Source organism: Prunus dulcis, chromosome 5, assembly GCF_902201215.1.
Source record: "Prunus dulcis chromosome 5, ALMONDv2, whole genome shotgun sequence".
Classification (NCBI taxonomy): domain Eukaryota; kingdom Viridiplantae; phylum Streptophyta; class Magnoliopsida; order Rosales; family Rosaceae; genus Prunus; species Prunus dulcis.
Window position 1 is genome coordinate 5,539,925 of NC_047654.1, and position 19,839 is coordinate 5,559,763.

The window sequence follows — 19,839 nt, forward strand, 5'->3', positions numbered from 1 at the left end:
AATAGTCGCAGTAGCTTAATTTAACAGTAAACAGATGGTAGAAGCAGCGCACAGTTTCAAATTTCTCGACGTCGGCAGACTTATGATTGGATAATATTCTTTTTAATACAAACGACAACCAACCTTGAAACCTTCCCTTAGAGTCTTCTTCAACTAACGTAACTCCCAGACATACATTTACACTTTCCTGGGACCCACGCGGCGGCGCACGATAACCCCACCACCCCGACACTTGGACACAGTGTGGGACACTGAAAGTAACTTAACCTGCGCCCAGCTGGGTACTTTGAAGTTGAAGTAAGAGCTTAAACCTACGCACCCCTCACCTTCTTCACAAACATAAAACACATGGAAGGAAAGCTTTACAGTGTCAGAGTCAAAGTTCGTAATGTTGATGAGCGACACTTAGAAGGGACCTCTTGTATGTCAATACGTGTCTTTTAATTCTCTCATAAAAACAAATCACTCTCTTGGATTTCTTCATATCTTTCAAAATAATCCATTTTGATATTTTCTTCTTCTTCTTGTTTCTTTTACTATAAACAATGACTTGTTGCGCCATTTAAAATTAAATTCAGTTGCTTGGTTTGAAGACTTTTTGGACCAAACGGGAAGGGTTGGGTTGGTTTGAGGTTTGCCTTGTTATTTTGTAGCAGCTCCTTGCTCTTTTTGACGCGTGGTCTTCTCGCTTTGAAACAATCTCTCTCAATTTTCTGATCTGGGTCTTCTTTCTTATCTCCACCTGAAGCTATATTTTTTTTCATTTTGGGTTTCTTCTCTCTCTCTCTCTCTCTCTGCTGGAGATATTTTGTGCTTCATTTCTTGTTTGGTGAGTTGGGTTGGGATGGAGGAGAGGTATGAGGCAATGAAGGATCTTGGTTCTGGGAATTTTGGAGTGGCAAGGCTGGTCAGAGATAAGAAGACCAAGGAGCTTGTTGCAGTCAAATACATAGAAAGGGGAAAGAAGGTAATTGATTTTCTTTTGTTTTATTTCCTCTAATTTATTGATTGACTAATGTATGGAATTCTGGAAATGTTTCTACTAAGGGTTGCATGGTTTCTGATGTATCTTATGCTCTTTGGATGATTTGAGAGTCGGGAATTGAAATTTTCTATCTACTTTTTGAAAGCTTTACTGGGTTTTGTTTGAAGTTCTGTTTTTCATTTAAAATGGCATGCTAGTGTTTGGGGAGAGGTTGTTTTCTTGGTTTCTCATTCATCCTCAAAACTCTTGGTGTGAGTGAGCTCTAATATTTATTGAGCTGAACATAATGAGTATCTTGTGGGTATTAGTTGAACTGATTTTTGAGTTGGAGAAGCAGAGGTGTTGGGCTCATAGATTTGGAAGAGAGGCCGAGTTGACCTCTCATTTGATTAGCTCTTGTTTGTTCTGCTTTTTATTTGGTTGTGAATTTGTGATGCTAAGTTCTTTCTAATTCCAGCGGCTGAATATATAATTATAAGTTTTGCTAAGACAATCCGTTTTACGACGCCGACCTTCTTCTCTATATGCTTTTATCTGGAAAAGCAGATCTTGAATCTCATATCTGCAATAACCAATGCTGTTCTCGAAGTTTCAGTTGTGTAAAAAAGAAAAACTTGATGTTCTGTTTTTTTGGCATATACAATGTTCACATTCATACATTTAGCTTGTGTCTAATTTTCGGTTATATTAACAATCATGCAGAGTTTTGCCTCAAATTTTCTTGGACATTGAACGTGATTGCTTGCTTGTTATATCATTATAACTTCTGAGGTTATAATTACATCCTTTTTATTGTTAACTAAAGTTGGATATTAAATTAGGGCTTGATTACATACATATTAAGGCATATATTTTATCCTGCACGTGTATTTTCAATATTTTATATTCATTTGATATCGTTCTTGACATTTTTCTTCTCATTACCCTGTAATGGATGTATATGTGATTTTGGTATGGATATGGACATCAATTCTGTTTTGGCTCTTTGGATTTCAGATTGATGAGAATGTTCAGAGGGAAATCATAAATCACAGGTCCCTGAGGCATCCAAATATTGTCAGGTTCAAAGAGGTATTCACAATCTTTCATTAACAGTATTGTGTATGTTTCATGCACTATTGGGGTGTGTGTATGTGTGTAGGCATTTCTTTGTTCTTTTTTTCTTTTCCTTTCGACATGTCATCATGTTATGCTAATTTTGGCCAATGTGAAGATAACTCTAAGATGTTAATTTCAAGTGGAAGTGGCGCAAAAGAGCTATGATGAGGAATTTTTGAGTTTTATATGAACGAAAGAATGCTTAAAGCATCAATTTTTCCTGCAGGTCTTGCTGACTCCAAGTCATTTAGCCATTGTCATGGAATATGCAGCTGGTGGTGAACTTTTTGAGAGGATCTGCAGTGCTGGTAGATTTAGCGAAGATGAGGTTAGCTTGTTTAGGTTATTTAGCATGTTTAATTGAAAGTCCTTTAGTTTTTCTGCATATGGAAATTATTTGTAAGCAGCCAGTCCATGACTGTGTTTGATGGTAATTCCTCTTCATGGCAGGCAAGATTTTTCTTCCAGCAGCTGATATCTGGAGTCAGCTACTGTCATTCCATGGTATGTTTATATTTGAAAAACAGAAAAAGAAAAAAAAAGCACTTTTATTATCAATGCTTTCCTGTTTACTGTTTATTTTCTTACATTTGCCAGTAATTTTACCACAGGAAATTTGTCACAGGGATCTGAAACTGGAAAATACACTCTTAGATGGAAGTGCAACACCACGTCTTAAAATATGCGACTTTGGATATTCCAAGGTTTATGATTTTCTTGTTGAATAAGACTTTATTTTGTTGAGTCCATGAAAATTATTTTGGTGATCTGTTGTCCAATATATGTTCATGTTTATTTACTACCTTGCAGTCTGCTCTGTTGCACTCACAACCAAAATCAACAGTTGGAACGCCTGCATACATTGCTCCAGAGGTTCTATCACGGAAGGAATATGATGGAAAGGTATCTAGTTTCCATATTGTTTTCCAGGCCAGTCTCACAAGTTCAATCATGTTCTCGCATTTTACTTTATGTTGGACTTAGTAGTCTGACCATCTATGTATTAGGCATAAATTTATCCATTTTATTTGCTTTCTAAGTTGGTACAACTTGGTAGATTGCGGATGTTTGGTCCTGTGGTGTGACGCTATACGTGATGTTGGTAGGAGCATATCCTTTTGAGGATCCTGAAGATCCTAGAAATTTTCGTAAGACCATCGAGGTGAGCTTCATCTTATTCCGCACACATGGTAGTTGAACATAGTGATCTTTAGGGCAAAAGGTTATGGTTTCCATTCCACAACAACTGATTTATTGCAATTTTTGAAACAGAGAATTATGAGTGTTCAGTACTCCATACCCGACTATGTACGTGTTTCTGCAGGCTGCAAGCAGCTACTTTCTCGTATTTTTGTTGCCAACCCTTCCAAGGTAAACCAGTTCCTTGATAAGTTTCTTATGTTTCCTTTTTTCACTTGAGGCACAAGAACAATACATGGAGCTAAGCAGATGAGTATGAACAATGTTATAAATGCAGTATCCGATGCTACTAAAATCAAATTCTGTTTTGTCTGATATAGAAACACCATCTCAAGACTTAACTATATATAGATTATGTACTGACAATCCTGTCCATGTCCTCATGGCAGAGGATCACTCTTCCTGAGATAAAACAGCACCCTTGGTTTCTGAAAAATCTGCCAAAAGAGCTCATTGAGGCTGAGAAAACAAACTATGCGGCAGTGGAGCGAGACCAACTACAGAGAATTGAAGAAATAAATAGGATCATAGATGAGGCAAGGACACCAGGGCAAGGATCCAAAGCAGGCGGCCTAGCTGTTGCCGGGCCATCCGACTCTGATGATGTAGAGGCTGATTTGGACTCCGAAGTCGATGTCAGTGGTGACTTTGCAGTCCCTCCATAAGCATTTGGAGTTTGTTTACACAAAGCAATACTTTGTTTGAACATTTATGATGTTGTTCACATTGTATGGTAGACTTTATGCTATATACATTTGTACAAATAATTTGACCATATTGATCTGGGGATTGAGGTATTTTTACATTGTATCTAGATTGTACCGGAACATGTTTTGATCCTTAATGTGATTTTTTATGTACTTCAAGTACTTATCTGCATAATTTAACACATCTAGTATTTTAACAAAAAACTATCTTGAATACAAAAGGGCTTTAAAATCATAATAAATTCCAAAGTAGATGTGACATTGTGTGCCACACTAAGAGCACTTCCAAGGAGTGGGACCCAGCGAACTGGGCTGGCCCGAGCTCCTGCCTGTGGGCTGAGTTGAAGTCAGCGTGCTGACGTCGTCATGACGTGAGCGCGGGCTCTCAAACAGTAAAAAAAATTTGAACACGCCGCTACAGTGTCCTCGTCCATGTGGCGCGCGCTGGGCTCTCCGATCAGATTTTTTCTAGCAATCCAAGGCATCAAATTTTTGTGCAGTAAAAAAATGACAAAAAAGGGAAAAAAATACCAAAAAATTACAACCCTTTTGTATACCTTATTTCCATTTTCAACATTTAAGTAAGAGTAATGCTATTTGGACACACAACATTGACCACCTTATGTGGCAACTGATGTGTCATGCCATGTCAATTAATGAATGTTGTCATGAGGCCATTCACTACGAATGCTAGGGTTTTTTAATTTGTTTTTTAATTGACATGGCGACATTCATTAATTGACATGACATGACACATCAGTTGCCACATAAGGTGGTCAGTTAAGGTTGTCAATGTTGTGTGTCTAAATAGCATTACTCTTTAAGTAAATGTCTTTGTCCTTTTACTTTCATTTATTTTTATATTACTCCATTTACTTAAATTTACAATGTAAATAAGGAAGTACCTCCCATTTAGATTCAAATAAGAATACTAGAAAATCAAATTCCCACCAAATCAAAATATGAAAAATCGGTTTTAGTGCAAAATACGATTTAGGCTAAAAATGATGGCTCGTTAAGTCAATATATACTTCATACTAAAATCCCATAAAATCAATTTTTCTTATTTAATGTGTAAGGAATAAAAGCCGCCAAAAATTATCTTGAGAAAATGATTATTCCGAAAAACCATTTTTCATACTTAGTCAATATTGCACCTCCGCTAAAAAAATTCTAGGTCCGCCAGTGTTTATAAATACCAACCAATACTCTTCACTTTTAACACCAAATCCTCATACATTTTTTTTTTCTATAAATACCAACCAATACAAGTAATAAAATAAAATACAACTAATAAAATAAAATCTTATCCGAAAATATTATCCAAATTAATTGTTTAAGTAAACAACGTTGTGAAAAAAACAAAAAAAATGAATAGTATTTGCCATGGCAAAGGGCAACTGTTGGAAACACACTTTGCTGGAGGGGCTAGGGCAGCCACTATTTACATGAATAGTAGTTGCCCTAGGACTCCCATTGCCATGACAAGGGGCTAACTGCTGGAAATGCTCTAATCATATGATTGTAAATCTGAGCCTATAGACATCTGTCATGGTGAAAAGGTAAAATCTGTTTTCACCTATTCTTTGGCCGGTAAATCTCTTTTACTTGAGACTCACAAGCAGATATTTTTTATTATAAACATTATAAATAAACTACTATTTTTGTGAAACTCTACAAACTAAAGTTACAAACCGACTGATATGGAAAGTTTTCCTCCATTATCTATGGAGTGCATTGATAATGCTTTTGTACAATCAACCAGACTTGTGAAATAAATGTTGGTACAAGTATTTGTTCTCATTTCTAGGTAGTTTGGCACATGCATAAAAAGGGAGTTCAGTTTTGAAGGAAAAAAAAATTAGGCTAATAGGTCTTTCAGTTTCAAGCCTACAATATTATGAGCGAAATCTACTGAAAAGTCCCGTGGTACGCTCTCACATGGTTTGAGGTTTCTCTCCTCATGGTACCGATCTAGCTATTTGCTTCATACCTCCTAAATTCAATTATGAGAAACAAGGGACTTGCAGCTCAAGTGATTAAGAGCAAAGTTACCCGTACGCTTAGATTTTCCTCCTCCCTGGCATTGCTTGTATAAACTGTTAGGAGCAGAGTTTGGGGAGATGGTGGCCAAAAGTAGGGTTTGAAGTCTCTGTCTTTGAAACTGTTATAGATGGTTCTATAATCTAATGAATTGATGTTTGAAATTAGGCATGAGTACAAAAACTAAATTGGAGCCTTGTTTCTTTCAAAGTGGTGGAAGACTCAAAAATCGGGTTGAGATGAGTAGAGTAGGTATAGTGGGGTGGTTGGCGTAAAGGATAAGTATCTATAAGAGACTTGACTCCGCTGTCGTACATGTAGGGGCTACCCATCACTATGTGGGGCTTGTAATTACGAGAATCTTTTACTGCCCCAATTTTCAATGAATATATACCTTTATTGGAAGTTCTCTAATCAATAGCGTTTGTAGTCCAACGGTTAGGATAATTGCCTTCCAAGCAATAGACCCGGGTTCGACTCCCGGCAGACGCATAAAATATTCTTTTTGTCCTTCGGCACAAATAACAAACATACATATATTTTTAGAAAATGCCAAAGGAGAGAGAAGTTTTTTAAAAGAAGTCAAAATGGACAAAATTGTTCTGATTTATTTTTGAATTTTCTAAGGAATCTTTTACATTTGCATGTCTTTAGTTTGAAAGTTGAGAGATTTTTCTGTCTTTTTTGAAAAAGTTTTAGCTTTTTCTAAAAGTAAAAGTTTTTTTGTGGTTAAAATCTAAATTTACTTTGATAGGGTGTTGGTGGGGAATGACTTTGTATGAGAATTTAATATTATGACTTTCAATCATATATAAGCCTTGGGTTATAATATTTTTGTTCTTTTATTTATTACACGTAATTGATTGAATGACTTTGTATGAGAATTTAATTTCATGACTTTCAATCATATATAAGATGAGAAATGAGAAATGAGAAATTTTTACAAAATTAGGTTATAATTTTTTTCCTTTTATTTATTACGCGTGATTGATTGAATGACTTTGTATAAGGAATTGTTCAAAGGGAGACTTTGGAAAAACTCAAAGGAGAGATAAATTTTTTAAAAGAAGCCAAAATGGACAAAATTGCCCTTATTTATTTTTGGATTTCCTAAGGCATCCTTTACATTTGCATGTCTTTGATTTGAAAGTTAAGATGTTTTTGTCTTTTTTGAAAAAGCTTTGGCTTTTTCCAAAAGTGAAAGTTTTTTTGTGGCTAAAACCTAAATTTACTTTGTTTTTTCAAATGCAATGAACTAATTATTACACGGATTGTGTGGGTTAATTTCCACGCAATGAAATGAATTTCTTAAAGAGCTTTGCATTAGACTGGAGCGCACCGCAGCGTTAGGGCTTGACCTGTCCAAAATAGAGGCTTGGTGCCATAGAGAAAACAGAGACATGCCACAATGTGATTCTCTTGGTTAGAACGAATCAAAGTAAACATGAAAGAGAAAACAACATGTTACATGGATTTTCAACCAAAAAAAAAAACATGATAGATGGATTTTCAACCAAAAAAAATAAGAAGGGAGACTTTGGAAAAGGCCAAAGGAGAGAGAAATTTTTTTAAAAAAGCCAAAATGGACAAAATTGTCCTTATTTATTTTTGGATTTCCTAAGGAATCCTTTACGTTTGCATCTATTTGGTTTGAAAGTTGAGAGGTTTTTCTGTCTTTTTTGAAAAAGTTTTGGCTTTTTTCAAAAGTGAAAGTTTTTTTTTTGTGGCTAAAACCTAAATTTACTATAAATAAAAAACATGATACATGGACATGTTCCATACCCTTTTTCACACATTTGACATGTTCTATTCAGTCTTAATACACTTCTCTCCAATTATCTCCGAGCCTTCAGCAAATTAATTGCTTGGAAATTACATGATCTCATCATTTCATTCAATTCTACAATAATTATAATGTGGTCAATTTGGAGACTTGCTCAATTACAGGTATAAATATGGAAAATACTTAGCTCCTTCGTTGCAATGAGTGCATTGAAATTATTCGTTTGTGTTTTAATGAGTTATTTTTGTCCAGTATGTCAAATAAAATTGTCACTTTATTGTCAAGCATGTAAAGTTATCTTCCAAGCAGATTTCCACCTAAATATGATGGAGAATGTCAAGTATGTCAACATCCAAGTGTTTTCAATGATATTATTATTTGAAAGCCAAAGGACATTTCCATGTTACCAGTCCACCAATAAGCCAATTAAAGTCAAAACAAAACCAAAAAGCGATTTGAAATATTCAACATAAACAACAGCCGTCCATTGACCCCAAAAAAAAAAAAAAAACAGCCGTCCCCCACCCCCTCCACACACAAAAAACCACTTCCTTATATAAGTGCACAAGCTAGCTTGCTGTCTATCTGTGCCCCAAAACCCTCTGCTAGTAGAGAACTAAAGAGAGAAGAGACCATGAAGGGAAGAAGGCCATCGTCGTCGTCACCGGCTTTCGGGCTCTTATTAGTTCTTGTGGTTGTTCTTGGCATGGGGGAGGTGATCAAAATGGGTGGTGCAGCCCCAAGTGCTGCCCAGTGCCATGAGGAGAGGGCGCTTGCGGTTACTGCATGCATGCCGGTGGTGTTTGGTAAGCTTCCAACGCCACAGTGTTGCGAACGCGCAAGGGTCAGCCATACTGAATGCATATGCCCTGTCATCACCCCCAAGGTTGCAGCCACCATTCACGACATCAACCGCGCCGTCCGCCTCATTGAAGGGTGTGGTAGGAGGGTGCCTCGCCACTTCAAGTGCGGGAGTAAGAACCTCTCTCTCTCCGGTTCAATTAAAATCTTGTTTATCTTGTAAGCTTGATACAAACAGAGTATATAGCGTACCTAAGCTAAGCTCTAGCTATTAGATCAGGGCAGTTTTATGCTTGCTATTTGTGGATTATCATGTTTTAATTTGTAATAAACTCAAGTTCCTTTTCTGTTCATGTTTTAATTGCAGGCATCACCACTCCATGATCGTTGGGCTCAGCTTGCCTCAACAATAATTGCTGCCTTTTCCGGCAACAAATAAATTGAAGATATAGTTTCCTACGACTGGTCTGACAACCTTCTCTCTGTTAGGTTGTAGTAATAAAGTTAAATAAACAGATACCGGCCCTGTGTTTTAATTCAAGAACATCATGATGATCAATTGATGTCCGTCGTGTTGTTAGATTAACAGACGGTTTTCAATTGAATCCCTTTACTTTTTGTGTGAATGAAAATAATTGTTTTGTTTAAGTATGAAAGGTTGTATCCGATACAATTGAACTAAGTGCAGTTGCATCTTTCCTTTGCATAAGTGGCGTCATTTAGTGAACATCCACTGTTATTATTCCAAAATTCACTTGGGTTAATTATATAAAACCCATGTTGTATGGCTATCCAACTAGTTCTTACCCGTGGAAAACTAGAGTATTCCCCACTGCTCTAGTTTTACTCTTTTGATCAATTATGAGTCTAGTCTTGAGAGTACAAATATATAATTGGTTTGTCAGAGTCTTAAATTGAAGTGCTTTAATTTAAGATTATCGATTGTTGAATCCTGGGAGATGAATGCCTATAGAATTGCTAGCACAAGAACAATAGTGAAATCTGTCTTCAGGACGTTGCAATTCTTGCAAGCCTCAATCGCTAAAGTTGTCAGTATTTCTATTTGTGTTTGTTGATTTACATTAATTTCATGTAAATTTGTTATTGTATTTGATTATTACGATTCTGTTAAGAATTATTATTATATTTAAATTCATATTTCCTATTGTTCGGAATATGAACTAGTTCATTTTGAAAGTATCTCATTAAGTATTGCTGCGATTGAAATTGAGCATGACCTTTCAACCAAGTCACCCAACCACACGAGCATAACAAGTGAGCGGTGTCATACTATAGCAGAATCTGTGATTTTCTGTTGAAAATTACATTTTGGTGGGGGCTGGTTGTTATGCTAAATGATGTGTATGTGTATTCAATATACATAATAGCATATTTGATGTGATCACTTTCAAATTGACTTTGAGGATGAGGGCATGTGGTCCCATCTTGTTGAACAAGTTAACTATTTTGTACATATGCATGTGCAACACTTGATCGGCAGAAGATCACTTTGAGAATTTCAGACTTTCTCAAAGAATTTTCTATGCACGGCACGTGATCAGTATAAAATCATTTTGAAAGTTTGTTTATATATATTTCTGTCTTGGTAAGATAATAACTGAAATGTGGGGGCTATTTTTAAAGGATTTAGGTTTCTAATTGTGAAGCTTTAAACTACAATGGATTGTATGAAGGAATCCATCACAATTTCCATTAAATGGAAATAATGAGAAATCAAAATTGTGGGGGGTCTTGCAAAATTGCACCAGATGTAATTTGCAAAGTTCTTAAGGTATGAAAATTCATTGGTAGTTTAATATAGAAAGCACAATTGTAAGAGAATTGTGGGGGTGGCTTAACTATTTTTGTTATCTCATATTTGTGTAAGAATGGAAAAGTAATTTGCTCTTTAAAAGGGATGATTTACTTTTATTTTAAGGTATAGAAAGGTTAAAGACTCTACAAATACCTTAAATGTGGGGGAAGTCTACCAAAGAGTTGGCAAATTACTTAGTAAGTCCCAACAAAATGTATGGAGGACTTTTTGAAAACATATACTCTCGAATGAATATAATTTCGTAGGATGGAGGATATTCCTCAGTGCTCTAGTTTTACTCTTTTGATCAATTCTAAGTCTAGTCTTGAGAGTACAAATATATAAATGGTTCGTCAGAGTCTTAAATTGAAATGCTTCAATTTAGAATTATCGATTGTTGAATTCTGGGAGATGGACGCCTATAGAACTGCAAGCGCAAGGGCATGGGCGAGATCTGTCTTTAGGACATTGCAATTCTAGCAAGCCTCAATCGCTAAAGTTGTTAGTATTTCTATTTGTGTTTGTTGATTTACATTGATTTCATGTAAATTTGTTATTATATTTGATTATTACAATTCTGTTGAGCATTATTATTATCTTCAAATTCATATTTCCTATTGTTCAGCCAACATAGAGATGTGATATTATATATATTTTCAATTGAATCCGACTTCAGTGATTAGTAGAGATAATCTTCATTTAACACATGAGTGTATATGCTATCTAGAATATGATACAGATAGGAAGACATTAGAGTTTACAGGGATGTCTTATTTCAATCCGTCTCCATTGATGAGTGCAAATTCCATGCAGTGGATGGCATCGTCATCTTCCTCATTCTTCTTTCAAAATTTTCTGTATTAGATTGTGGGTCGAACGTCTCATTGATCTGCTTCGAATTGTTTATGTACTGGACTCGAGATTGGCTGTACAAAAGGTTTATAATCCACAAGGCCCTGTTGCATCTTTGTTAGTGTCTCCAATTTCTAAGGCAAGTGCATGTCTGAGGTCAGGCCATGCCGGAAGAACCTAGCCCGAGAAATGTTTCAGACTTTACACTGAGAATAATTTCCACAACCATCTTTAACCACATACACAGCCAGAAATTTTGAGATCAAAACTTGCATCCTCAGCTCTTACTTTGAAGAAAATAAGGATGGATCCGCTTGCAAACAGAGGAAGCATTAGAGGTTTTGCAGCGTTTGGGAGCCCTCAACTCAATTGTTCAAACGATATTTTGTCGATTTGAGCCATGCTTTCAGTACCCAATCCCTTTATACGTCCTAAAGGGGAGGCTAAAAAAGCTGCTGAATTGCAGGTGAAAGCTAGGTTTATTCATATCGATGGAGATCACCTCACACTCCTGAACGTGTATCATGCTTACAAGCAAAACAATGAGGATCCATCCTGGTGCTATCACAACTTTGTCAATCACAGGGCATTGAAGGCTGTGGACAACATTAGCGGTTAGCGCACATTATGGCTCAGTTTGATCTCAAGTTAGCGGTACTGATTCGAGTGATCGTGTTCGTGACTACTACGTGAGCATAAGAAGGGCCATGCTAACTGGATATCCCTTGCATGGCGTGGGAGCATATATTTAGGCGAACAATGAGCGGGTGACACATGAAAAAGGAAAATTCCATAGATTAATTAGTTACTCTAATTATTTAATTAGGAAAATTATAATTGATTTAAGATGAGAATATCTCCCTAAATCAAGAATGAGATTCCCCCGAATATCCTTAATTAATTCCAATCTCTTATTTTTGGGTAAGAACAATCCTAATTAAATAAGGATTATTCTTCAAACCCTAACCGACAAGGATCACTATAAATACATGGCTACATCACACATATGATGTAATGCTAAACTCAATTTGAATTCCAAAACCCTACTAAAACTCCTCCCTCTCTCTCTCTCCCTTGCCGTCTCCATCTCCCTTCATTCTATCTCACATGGCTCCAGCCACCACACACGGCTCCAGCTACTCGGCTCTCCTCGTGAAAGAAAATTCTTTCCACTTTAGCTATTGTCATATCTTTCTCAAGATCCAATCGAGCTAACTTAGTCATTGGAGGGTCTTTGGCCAACACCCCCGAGTGTGGTCCATTGACCTAGATTTGTTTTACATGAACCAAGAGATAAAAAAAAGGACATTCGAGGGTCGAAGAATCTATTTGCGAATTTTTCCCGTGCGAAAATTTGCTCAAACAGTGGCTCACCTAAAACACACAGCTGGTAGTGGTACTAAAGGACACTACTTGACACCAGCAAATGATAAGGTACACTTGCATCCCTCAAGTTGCTTGGGTCCTAAGCCAGAATGGGTGATTTACAATGATTGTGTCATGGCAAGCAGGAAATTTATCCGGAAGGTGACACAAATTCCTGGTGAATGGTTTGTTGTTGGTGTACAGAACCAAGACCCATTCTGATATGAGGTTTTCAGAAGACAACAAGTTATTTTTGTTTTTTTGGTCATAGGTTAAGCAATTCACGTTTGCCTTTTAATTTTTTTGTTGCTAAGGCAACATTTTGAGTTGGGAGTTTAGGATTTAGATCGTATTGAAAAATTAAATTATATAAAGTTTAAAACAACTTAGGTTTTTACATAAGCTCAAATCAATAACGAATTTGGATCCGCTTTTTAGGTTGTACGTCAAATTTGATGTTGCCTGTGTTGATTGATTGATTTATTTGTTTTGAAAATAATGTCTTGATTTATTTAAGAAGCACCAAGTGGCTTGATTTCTTTGTCAGTCCAGAAAAATATAATGAATATGATTTGATTAACTTGAAGAGTGGCTGACATATTTTGAGCGAAATGCGACAAAAGGAAGAAAAATCCATAGACCGATCCCATCGTCTCCACTCTGTTAGAAACTACGTGCAAGACACTTGACTAGCTAGGTCCACAATAGAGTCTTATTATAGTCCAAATTGATTCAGTTGCCACAATTTGATTCTCTTGGTTTCTTCTAGCAGCTACGTCGGTGTAAAATTACAAATCATGGTCAGTGCAGAGGAAATGAAGTTAGTTTTGTCTAAAACTGCAGGCGAGGAAACAAACAAAAAAAAGCATATAATGATAAGCTTTTTCTGGGTCTGATTACTCTTATGCCCTTTTCTTCAAATTATAGATGTGGCTGGCATTGGCAAGACACTTGACTAGCTAAGTCCAAAGAGCTAGAGGCTCACCAGTCAAAGTTGAGAGAGAGAGAGAGAGAGAGAGAGAGAGAGAGAGAGAGAGAGAGAGAGAGAGAGAGAATGCCACAATTTGGTTCTCTTGGTTTCTTCCATCGGTGGTTGTAAGTTTAAAGCGAGCCAAGCAAAGTAACATCAAAGAGAAAGCAATATGTCCCAGGTCAGCTAAGTGTCCATTGTCGACACATAATGCCATCTCCAGTCGTAAGACTAAATAGAGTTTAGGGTTAAAAATTTAACCTCTCAAAATATTAATTTTTTAAAGAATAGTGCATGGCTAAATTTTTCCATTTCTAGTCATGCATGACTATATTTTAGGGTCCTTCATATTTTATTATTTTGAAAAAAACTATGGTACAATACTCATACATTCCACAACCATATATTGTTTAATTTAATTAAACTACTATTTAAAAAATAAAAAATAAAGCCAACAAAAGCAATTAAAAAAAAAAAGAATGGGTTTCAAGGGTCTGACCTTCAACAGTCATGACCCAGAATTTTTTATAATTTTTTTAAACAATACCAAACATTTAAAAATGTGAAGACAAAAAAAAAAAAAAAGTACTGCTATTTCCACTCACTTGTCCTATTTTCCCACCCACCTTATCTTCTCACCCACCATATAAATTTTAAAAAACACAATCCTATTTTTCCACCCACCAATATTCCTAATCCTAAAATATCCTTTTAATTAGTACTCATTTCCTCTCTCCTTTTATCCTATCTGCTCATGTCTTCTCTCTCTCTCTGACGGCCCACACATCTCTCTCTCATTTTTTGCTATATCTTATTTTCCATCTCTCTCGGTCTCTCATGTTTACTATACATCTCTCTCTGCCTCAATGGAAACCACACCATCTCTCAAATCAAACTTCCCATGGTACAGCAAGACCTTGTTCTTCTTCATCAAATATTCCACCATGTATTTCACACTCTTCATCACATCTTCATGCAAAATCTTCCCATCCACCGTATAAATTTTAAAAAACACAATCCTATTTTTCCACCCACAAATATTCCTAAAATACCCTTTTAATTATTACTCATTTCCTCTCTCCTTTTATCCTTTCTGCTCATGTCTTCTCTCTCTCTCTGAAGGCCCACACATCTCTCTCTCATTTTTTGCTATATCTTATTTTCCATCTCTCTCGGTCTCTCATCTTTACTATACATCTCTCTCTGCCTCAATGGAAACCACACCATCTCTCAAATCAAACTTCCCATGGTACAGCAAGACCTTGTTCTTCTTCATCAAATATTCCACCATGTATTTCACACTCTTCATCACATCTTCATGCAAAATATCCCCCACCAAATCACTGCATTCCTCAAAAACCAACGACCCATTAACCCCCCAAAGTCTTCTTCACCTTCTCATGCCTCAAAGAATCCTCGGCCAAACTGATTTTGTAAGGAATGTTCTTTGTGTAATCAACAGAGCCGAAATCGTAGAATTATTGATTCATCCCCAGATTTTCAATTTTTTAATTTGTTTAAGGAGAAAAAAAAAATCAAAGTCCAAGAATCAGAGTCTCATTTTTTTTTTTCTCTTTCTTTTTCCTTAAGTCCTTTTAAGTCATTTTACAATATGGTTAAATTTGTCTTTAAAAATTTAAAGATGAGGTGGGTGGAAAAATAGGACAGGTGGGTGGAAATAGCAGCACTCAAAAAAAAAGAGTGCTACTATTTCCACCCACCAGTCTTATGATCCCATCCATCATGTAAATTTGAAAAAACACAATTCTATTTTTACACCCACCATTATTCCTAAAATATCCTTGAATTATTCATTCAAGTAAATTCTCCTTACTTTCATTCAAAACATGCTTCAAACCTTCAACCTCTGTCAATCAAAACGCGTGGGATCCTCTGTAAAGTATTATTAAAAATACAATAAATAAAGAAAATTGCTCTCAATGTTCATCGTCTCTCCGCTAAACGAAAACAATGACGGAGAGAAATGCTAGAATTAGAAAGAAGACGAAGAGCTAACTGAGCAAATGAAACAAAAAGCTTGTGTCCTTTGGTTTAGAAGCTGAGGAGAAATCTGATGGAATTGTATTGGACCCAGTTGGAAATTTTGAAGCTTTATTGGAACTTGGGTTTGGTCGGGGTAAGGGAGAGAAGGGAGGGGTTGGGGTTGACATGGATGAAGGAGAATAGGTGTTTTAAAAAAAATTTATATTTATTTATTATCTAAGTCCTTAAAAGTCATTTTACAAATGGATAAATTTGTTTTTAAATTTTGAAGATAAAGGTGGGTGGGAAAATAGGACAGGTGGGTGGAAATAGTAGCACTCAAAAAAATGGATGGGTTTCAATGTTTGAGCTCCAATGGTCATGAACAAGACTTTTTTATAATTGTTTTTAAACAACACTTGAAAAGATTTGAAAAGCTGACCACATTTATTATTTTTATTTTTATTTTTTAAAATGGAGTGGGTAGGTCTGACCTCCAGCGTCATTACCAATACTTTTTTTATACTTTTTTCATAAACATTGTGAATTGAAACATTCAAAAGGCTTTTAAAAATTTATATATATATATATCAATGTTGGTTGTTGAAAAGCAAATGGATGGGCCCCACTACAAATTTGGCCTAGGCCAAAGCTGGGCTACATTTGGGCCGGTTAAAGGGCTAAAGGGCCAAATATGGCCAAAATTTTGTTTAGCCCATGGCTGGAGATGAGTTTTGCATTATTTTAGGGCTATATTTGGGATATAGCCCATGGCTGAAGATGGCCTAACATGTCCTCTTTGACAATTATGGTTTAGGTCAGTTGGTCAGGACTCCGTCTCTTTGCATTTGAGTTCGAGTCTTCCTCTCCGTAAATTAGATTAATATAAACTATAATAGAGTAGTTTAAACTTTCTCTCGTACATTTCCTTTGTGTATGAAGAGACAATTGTCCATATACCCTTTTAAGCTTTAATTCATTTGACATGTTCTATTATTCAGTCTTAATTAATTCTCTCCAATTTGCTTATCTAATTGATTGATTGGAGATTAAAGTTAAATAATCACCATTTTCTATTTTAACTTTACACTTTTCTTTGTTCACCCTAACTTCTAATTCAAATTTTCACAATTTCTAAGAAAACCCCACTATCTTCCTAAACTACCCCCCAATAGAAAATAAAATAAAAAAACTCATCAACACAACACCCACACCCCGCTATCTTGCCCCTCACTACTCTAAGTTCACCTCAACCTCACATTACTTGAAGAGATAAAAACATTGTTGTCAAATGTGTAGCATCATTATTTTATTATTATTTATTTTGTTAAAAAATTGAGAATGAACTAGGAGGTTTTGATAGAAAAATGTTGACAATTAAATTGATATGGGAGGGGTGCTAGGGTTCAAAACAATTTCCCAAATTGTTATATAAAATAAAATCAACCAAATTTGTTTTGTATATTCAATTTGTTTCCATATTTTTTTAATTTTTTAATTTGGGGTGAATGTAACTGGAATTTGATCAATTGGGGATGGAGAAGCAGTGGATGATGAGGGTTGTGGATGGTTCGAAGTGAAAAAAGGTGTAATTTTTTTCTTTCTCGATTGCCCCATTTTCTTCCATTAACAACATTAACATCCCGTATGCAAAGAAAAGTTTAGGCAGCGGCTTTGGTGCTTTCTTTTTTAGAGCATAAAAACACTTGAAGTTGCTACTTGCTAAAACCCCTTTGCTCTCTCTCTCTCTCTCTCTCTCTCTCTCTCTCTGAACAACAAATCAACTCTCAGAGTGGCACACACAGCAATGGCAAGCTCAGTTGAAGAGACCAAGCCCGAGAGGTTCCTCCAGTGATTACAGGTGCCTATATGTTTGTGTTTTTCTAAAACTTAACATGAAGAGTGGTTGGGTGTGTGTATAGATGTACTAAGGTTAAGTATTAAGTTGGATTACCTTTTTTGTCTTTTTACACAACAATAAAACTTAAAAGCTTAATGATTTTGAGGTTCCACCCCAAAACCAATAGACAATGGGGAGAGTAGCCCAACTTTTTGTAAACACTTGCTAGGTTTCTCAACTTTCCAATGTGAGACTCTTTACCTTCATATTCTCACACGCCTCCGCACGTGTGGCGAATTTTCAAGCCTAACACATGGATAACACATTTTGGGTGACTTGGAGCACGTGTGGCCGTTGAGCTTTCACATGTGGGCAACCCGCTCTGATACCATGAAAGAAGTTGAGGTTCCACCAAAAACTAATTGGCAATGGGGGGAGTAGCCCAACTCCTTATAAACCCTTGCTAGGTTTCTCAACTTTCCAATGTGGGATTCTTTATCTTCACATTCTCACATATTTGTGTCAAGGTACGTAGTTAAAGAGAGAAAGAAGGTCATCAATGGCTTTCGGGGTCTTCCTAGTTCTGGTTATTCTAGCCATGCGGGAAGTGAAAATGGTTTGTTGCCCAGTACTATGAGGAGAGGGCACTCAAGATAAAGGCATGAATTTACCTGAATTGAAATTGGGGACGGACTCAGGATTTCAAATTGAGGTGGGCTAAATTTACCTTACGTACAAAACCTAATCGCAAATCCCTAATTGATAATTCATAACACTGAATTGAAAATCCCTAATTTATACTTCTTAAATCTTAAAAAATCCCCAAATTTGAATAACAATAAATTGAGGAAAGAAAATTGTAAGATTCCGCCATACAATAATTGTTTTGCTAACATTCCACCAATAAAATATGACCCACCAAAAAAATTGAACATGTTGAAGGGTTGATGTGTGAAGTGGGGAAGGCTGTAGGGTGGGCTACATGTGACTTTGGGTTGGAAAATAATAAAAGCCGTATGGGCTATAGCTCAGGTTAGCCTGTGGTTGGGTTTGTCCCTGCGTCCATCGCCACAGTGTTGCTAGCACGCAAGGGTCAGCCATGTTGAATGCATATGCCATGTGATCCCCCAAGCTTGCAGCCACCCATTGATATCAACCGTAATGGCAGAACCATGAATTTTTCAATGGTGAGCTAGCTAAAGTTATTACCTTAAAATCTAATGATATTTTTTACTTACAGTTTCTATAGTTTTTCTAAAAATAAAAATATACATTAAATCATATAAATCACGCTAGTTCATAATTTCATTGACTAATTTTCATTATGCTTTTTTTCTTTTTATACAAGCGATATTTGTGGAGAATAAGGTTTAATATAAGGTTTAATATAAAACAAATACATATTAATGAAGAATAATGCTACTCTTACCATATTTGTATACCACATTCTTATACCATCTTATGTGGCAGCTAAGGTGGACAGCCACATCAATTAAAATTATTTAATATTTTCTTCTTTTATGATTTATTCCAGTGTTTGTTTTTCAAATTGTCTTAATTAAAATACACTTCATTGATTTAATTGATGTGGCATATAATATGGACATGCCACATCATATGGTATAGAAATGTGGGATAAAAATATGGTAAGTGTAGCATTACTCATTAATGAAACCAAAAAGCACATATTGTAAAATGAAAAATATGTTCGACAACATAATTGAAAGTGTACCTATTTTAATATGTATTTTTGTTGATGTCTTGCAACTAAACTCATAAAGAATTGGACTTTTTTGGACTAGTAATAGGTTAATATATATTGGGCTATGTTTAAAACAAGTTAAATATATAGGTTTGATTTTTTTAATCCCCAAAACTCCCCCTAGGCTACAGCCTACTTTGGGGTCGTTTGGCACGGCGGACTGTCATGGACTGGACTAAATCCTGGGACTATCTCGGATTAGCCCAGATTAGCCTAAGCTGGATTAAGTACTGACCTACTTTTGGTGTTGCGTCGGACTAAGAAGCTGGATTGTAAAAATAGTGAAGACCTATGTTTGGTGCTGTGTCTGACTAAAAAATAATTCTTATAATATTTAAATTTAATTGGGGTTTTTGACCTAAAAGATAAATAAATGCCAAAAAGAAACCCAATTCAAAGATTTATAACAATATATGGCAACCAAAAAAAAAGATTTAAAACAATAATTAAAAGAAACCAAATATATATATATATATATATATTTTTAATGAAGAATAAAATTATGATATTTGTTTTTTGGCTTCTCAAGATTAATCTTAGTTGGTGGAAACATTGTTAAAGGAGCTAATCTCACTCAATATAATTCTAGGTTTTTCAGGGACCAAGTAAAACAATAATTAAATTATATATATAT

General features: G+C 35.7%; 2 protein-coding genes, 1 non-coding gene and 1 pseudogene across 3 annotated transcripts; all 4 read left to right on the plus strand.

The window, feature by feature from the left end:
• The first annotated feature begins 230 nt into the window (after positions 1 to 230).
• On the plus strand, positions 231 to 4,165 carry LOC117627182 (serine/threonine-protein kinase SAPK3-like). Its single transcript, XM_034359127.1, has 9 exons — positions 231 to 967; positions 1,982 to 2,056; positions 2,310 to 2,411; positions 2,534 to 2,587; positions 2,695 to 2,787; positions 2,894 to 2,986; positions 3,141 to 3,245; positions 3,356 to 3,454; positions 3,673 to 4,165. Exons 1-9 carry the CDS (start codon positions 845 to 847, stop codon positions 3,946 to 3,948), a joined length of 1,020 nt encoding a protein of 339 aa, XP_034215018.1. The 5' UTR covers positions 231 to 844; the 3' UTR covers positions 3,949 to 4,165.
• A 2,288-nt stretch (positions 4,166 to 6,453) lies between these two features.
• On the plus strand, positions 6,454 to 6,525 carry TRNAG-UCC. The gene has a single exon. It is a non-coding gene; the product is annotated as a tRNA-Gly (tRNA).
• Positions 6,526 to 8,378: 1,853 nt separating this feature from the next.
• Positions 8,379 to 9,323, plus strand: LOC117627183. Its single transcript, XM_034359128.1, has 2 exons — positions 8,379 to 8,790; positions 8,985 to 9,323. Exons 1-2 carry the CDS (start codon positions 8,451 to 8,453, stop codon positions 8,999 to 9,001), a joined length of 357 nt encoding a protein of 118 aa, XP_034215019.1. The 5' UTR covers positions 8,379 to 8,450; the 3' UTR covers positions 9,002 to 9,323.
• Positions 9,324 to 11,589: 2,266 nt separating this feature from the next.
• On the plus strand, positions 11,590 to 12,872 carry LOC117628890 (annotated as a pseudogene).
• The last annotated feature ends 6,967 nt before the right edge of the window (positions 12,873 to 19,839 follow it).

Excerpts from the sequence above, each read along its gene's own strand:
- LOC117627183 (XM_034359128.1), top strand. The coding sequence starts at position 8,451 with ATGAAGGGAAGAAGGCCATCGTCGTCGTCACCGGCTTTCGGGCTCTTA.
- LOC117627182 (XM_034359127.1), top strand. The coding sequence starts at position 845 with ATGGAGGAGAGGTATGAGGCAATGAAGGATCTTGGTTCTGGGAATTTT. Across the intron at positions 2,788-2,893 it reads GCGACTTTGGATATTCCAAG|TCTGCTCTGTTGCACTCACA; the intron begins GTTTATGATTTT and ends ACTACCTTGCAG. Across the intron at positions 2,987-3,140 it reads GGAAGGAATATGATGGAAAG|ATTGCGGATGTTTGGTCCTG; the intron begins GTATCTAGTTTC and ends ACAACTTGGTAG.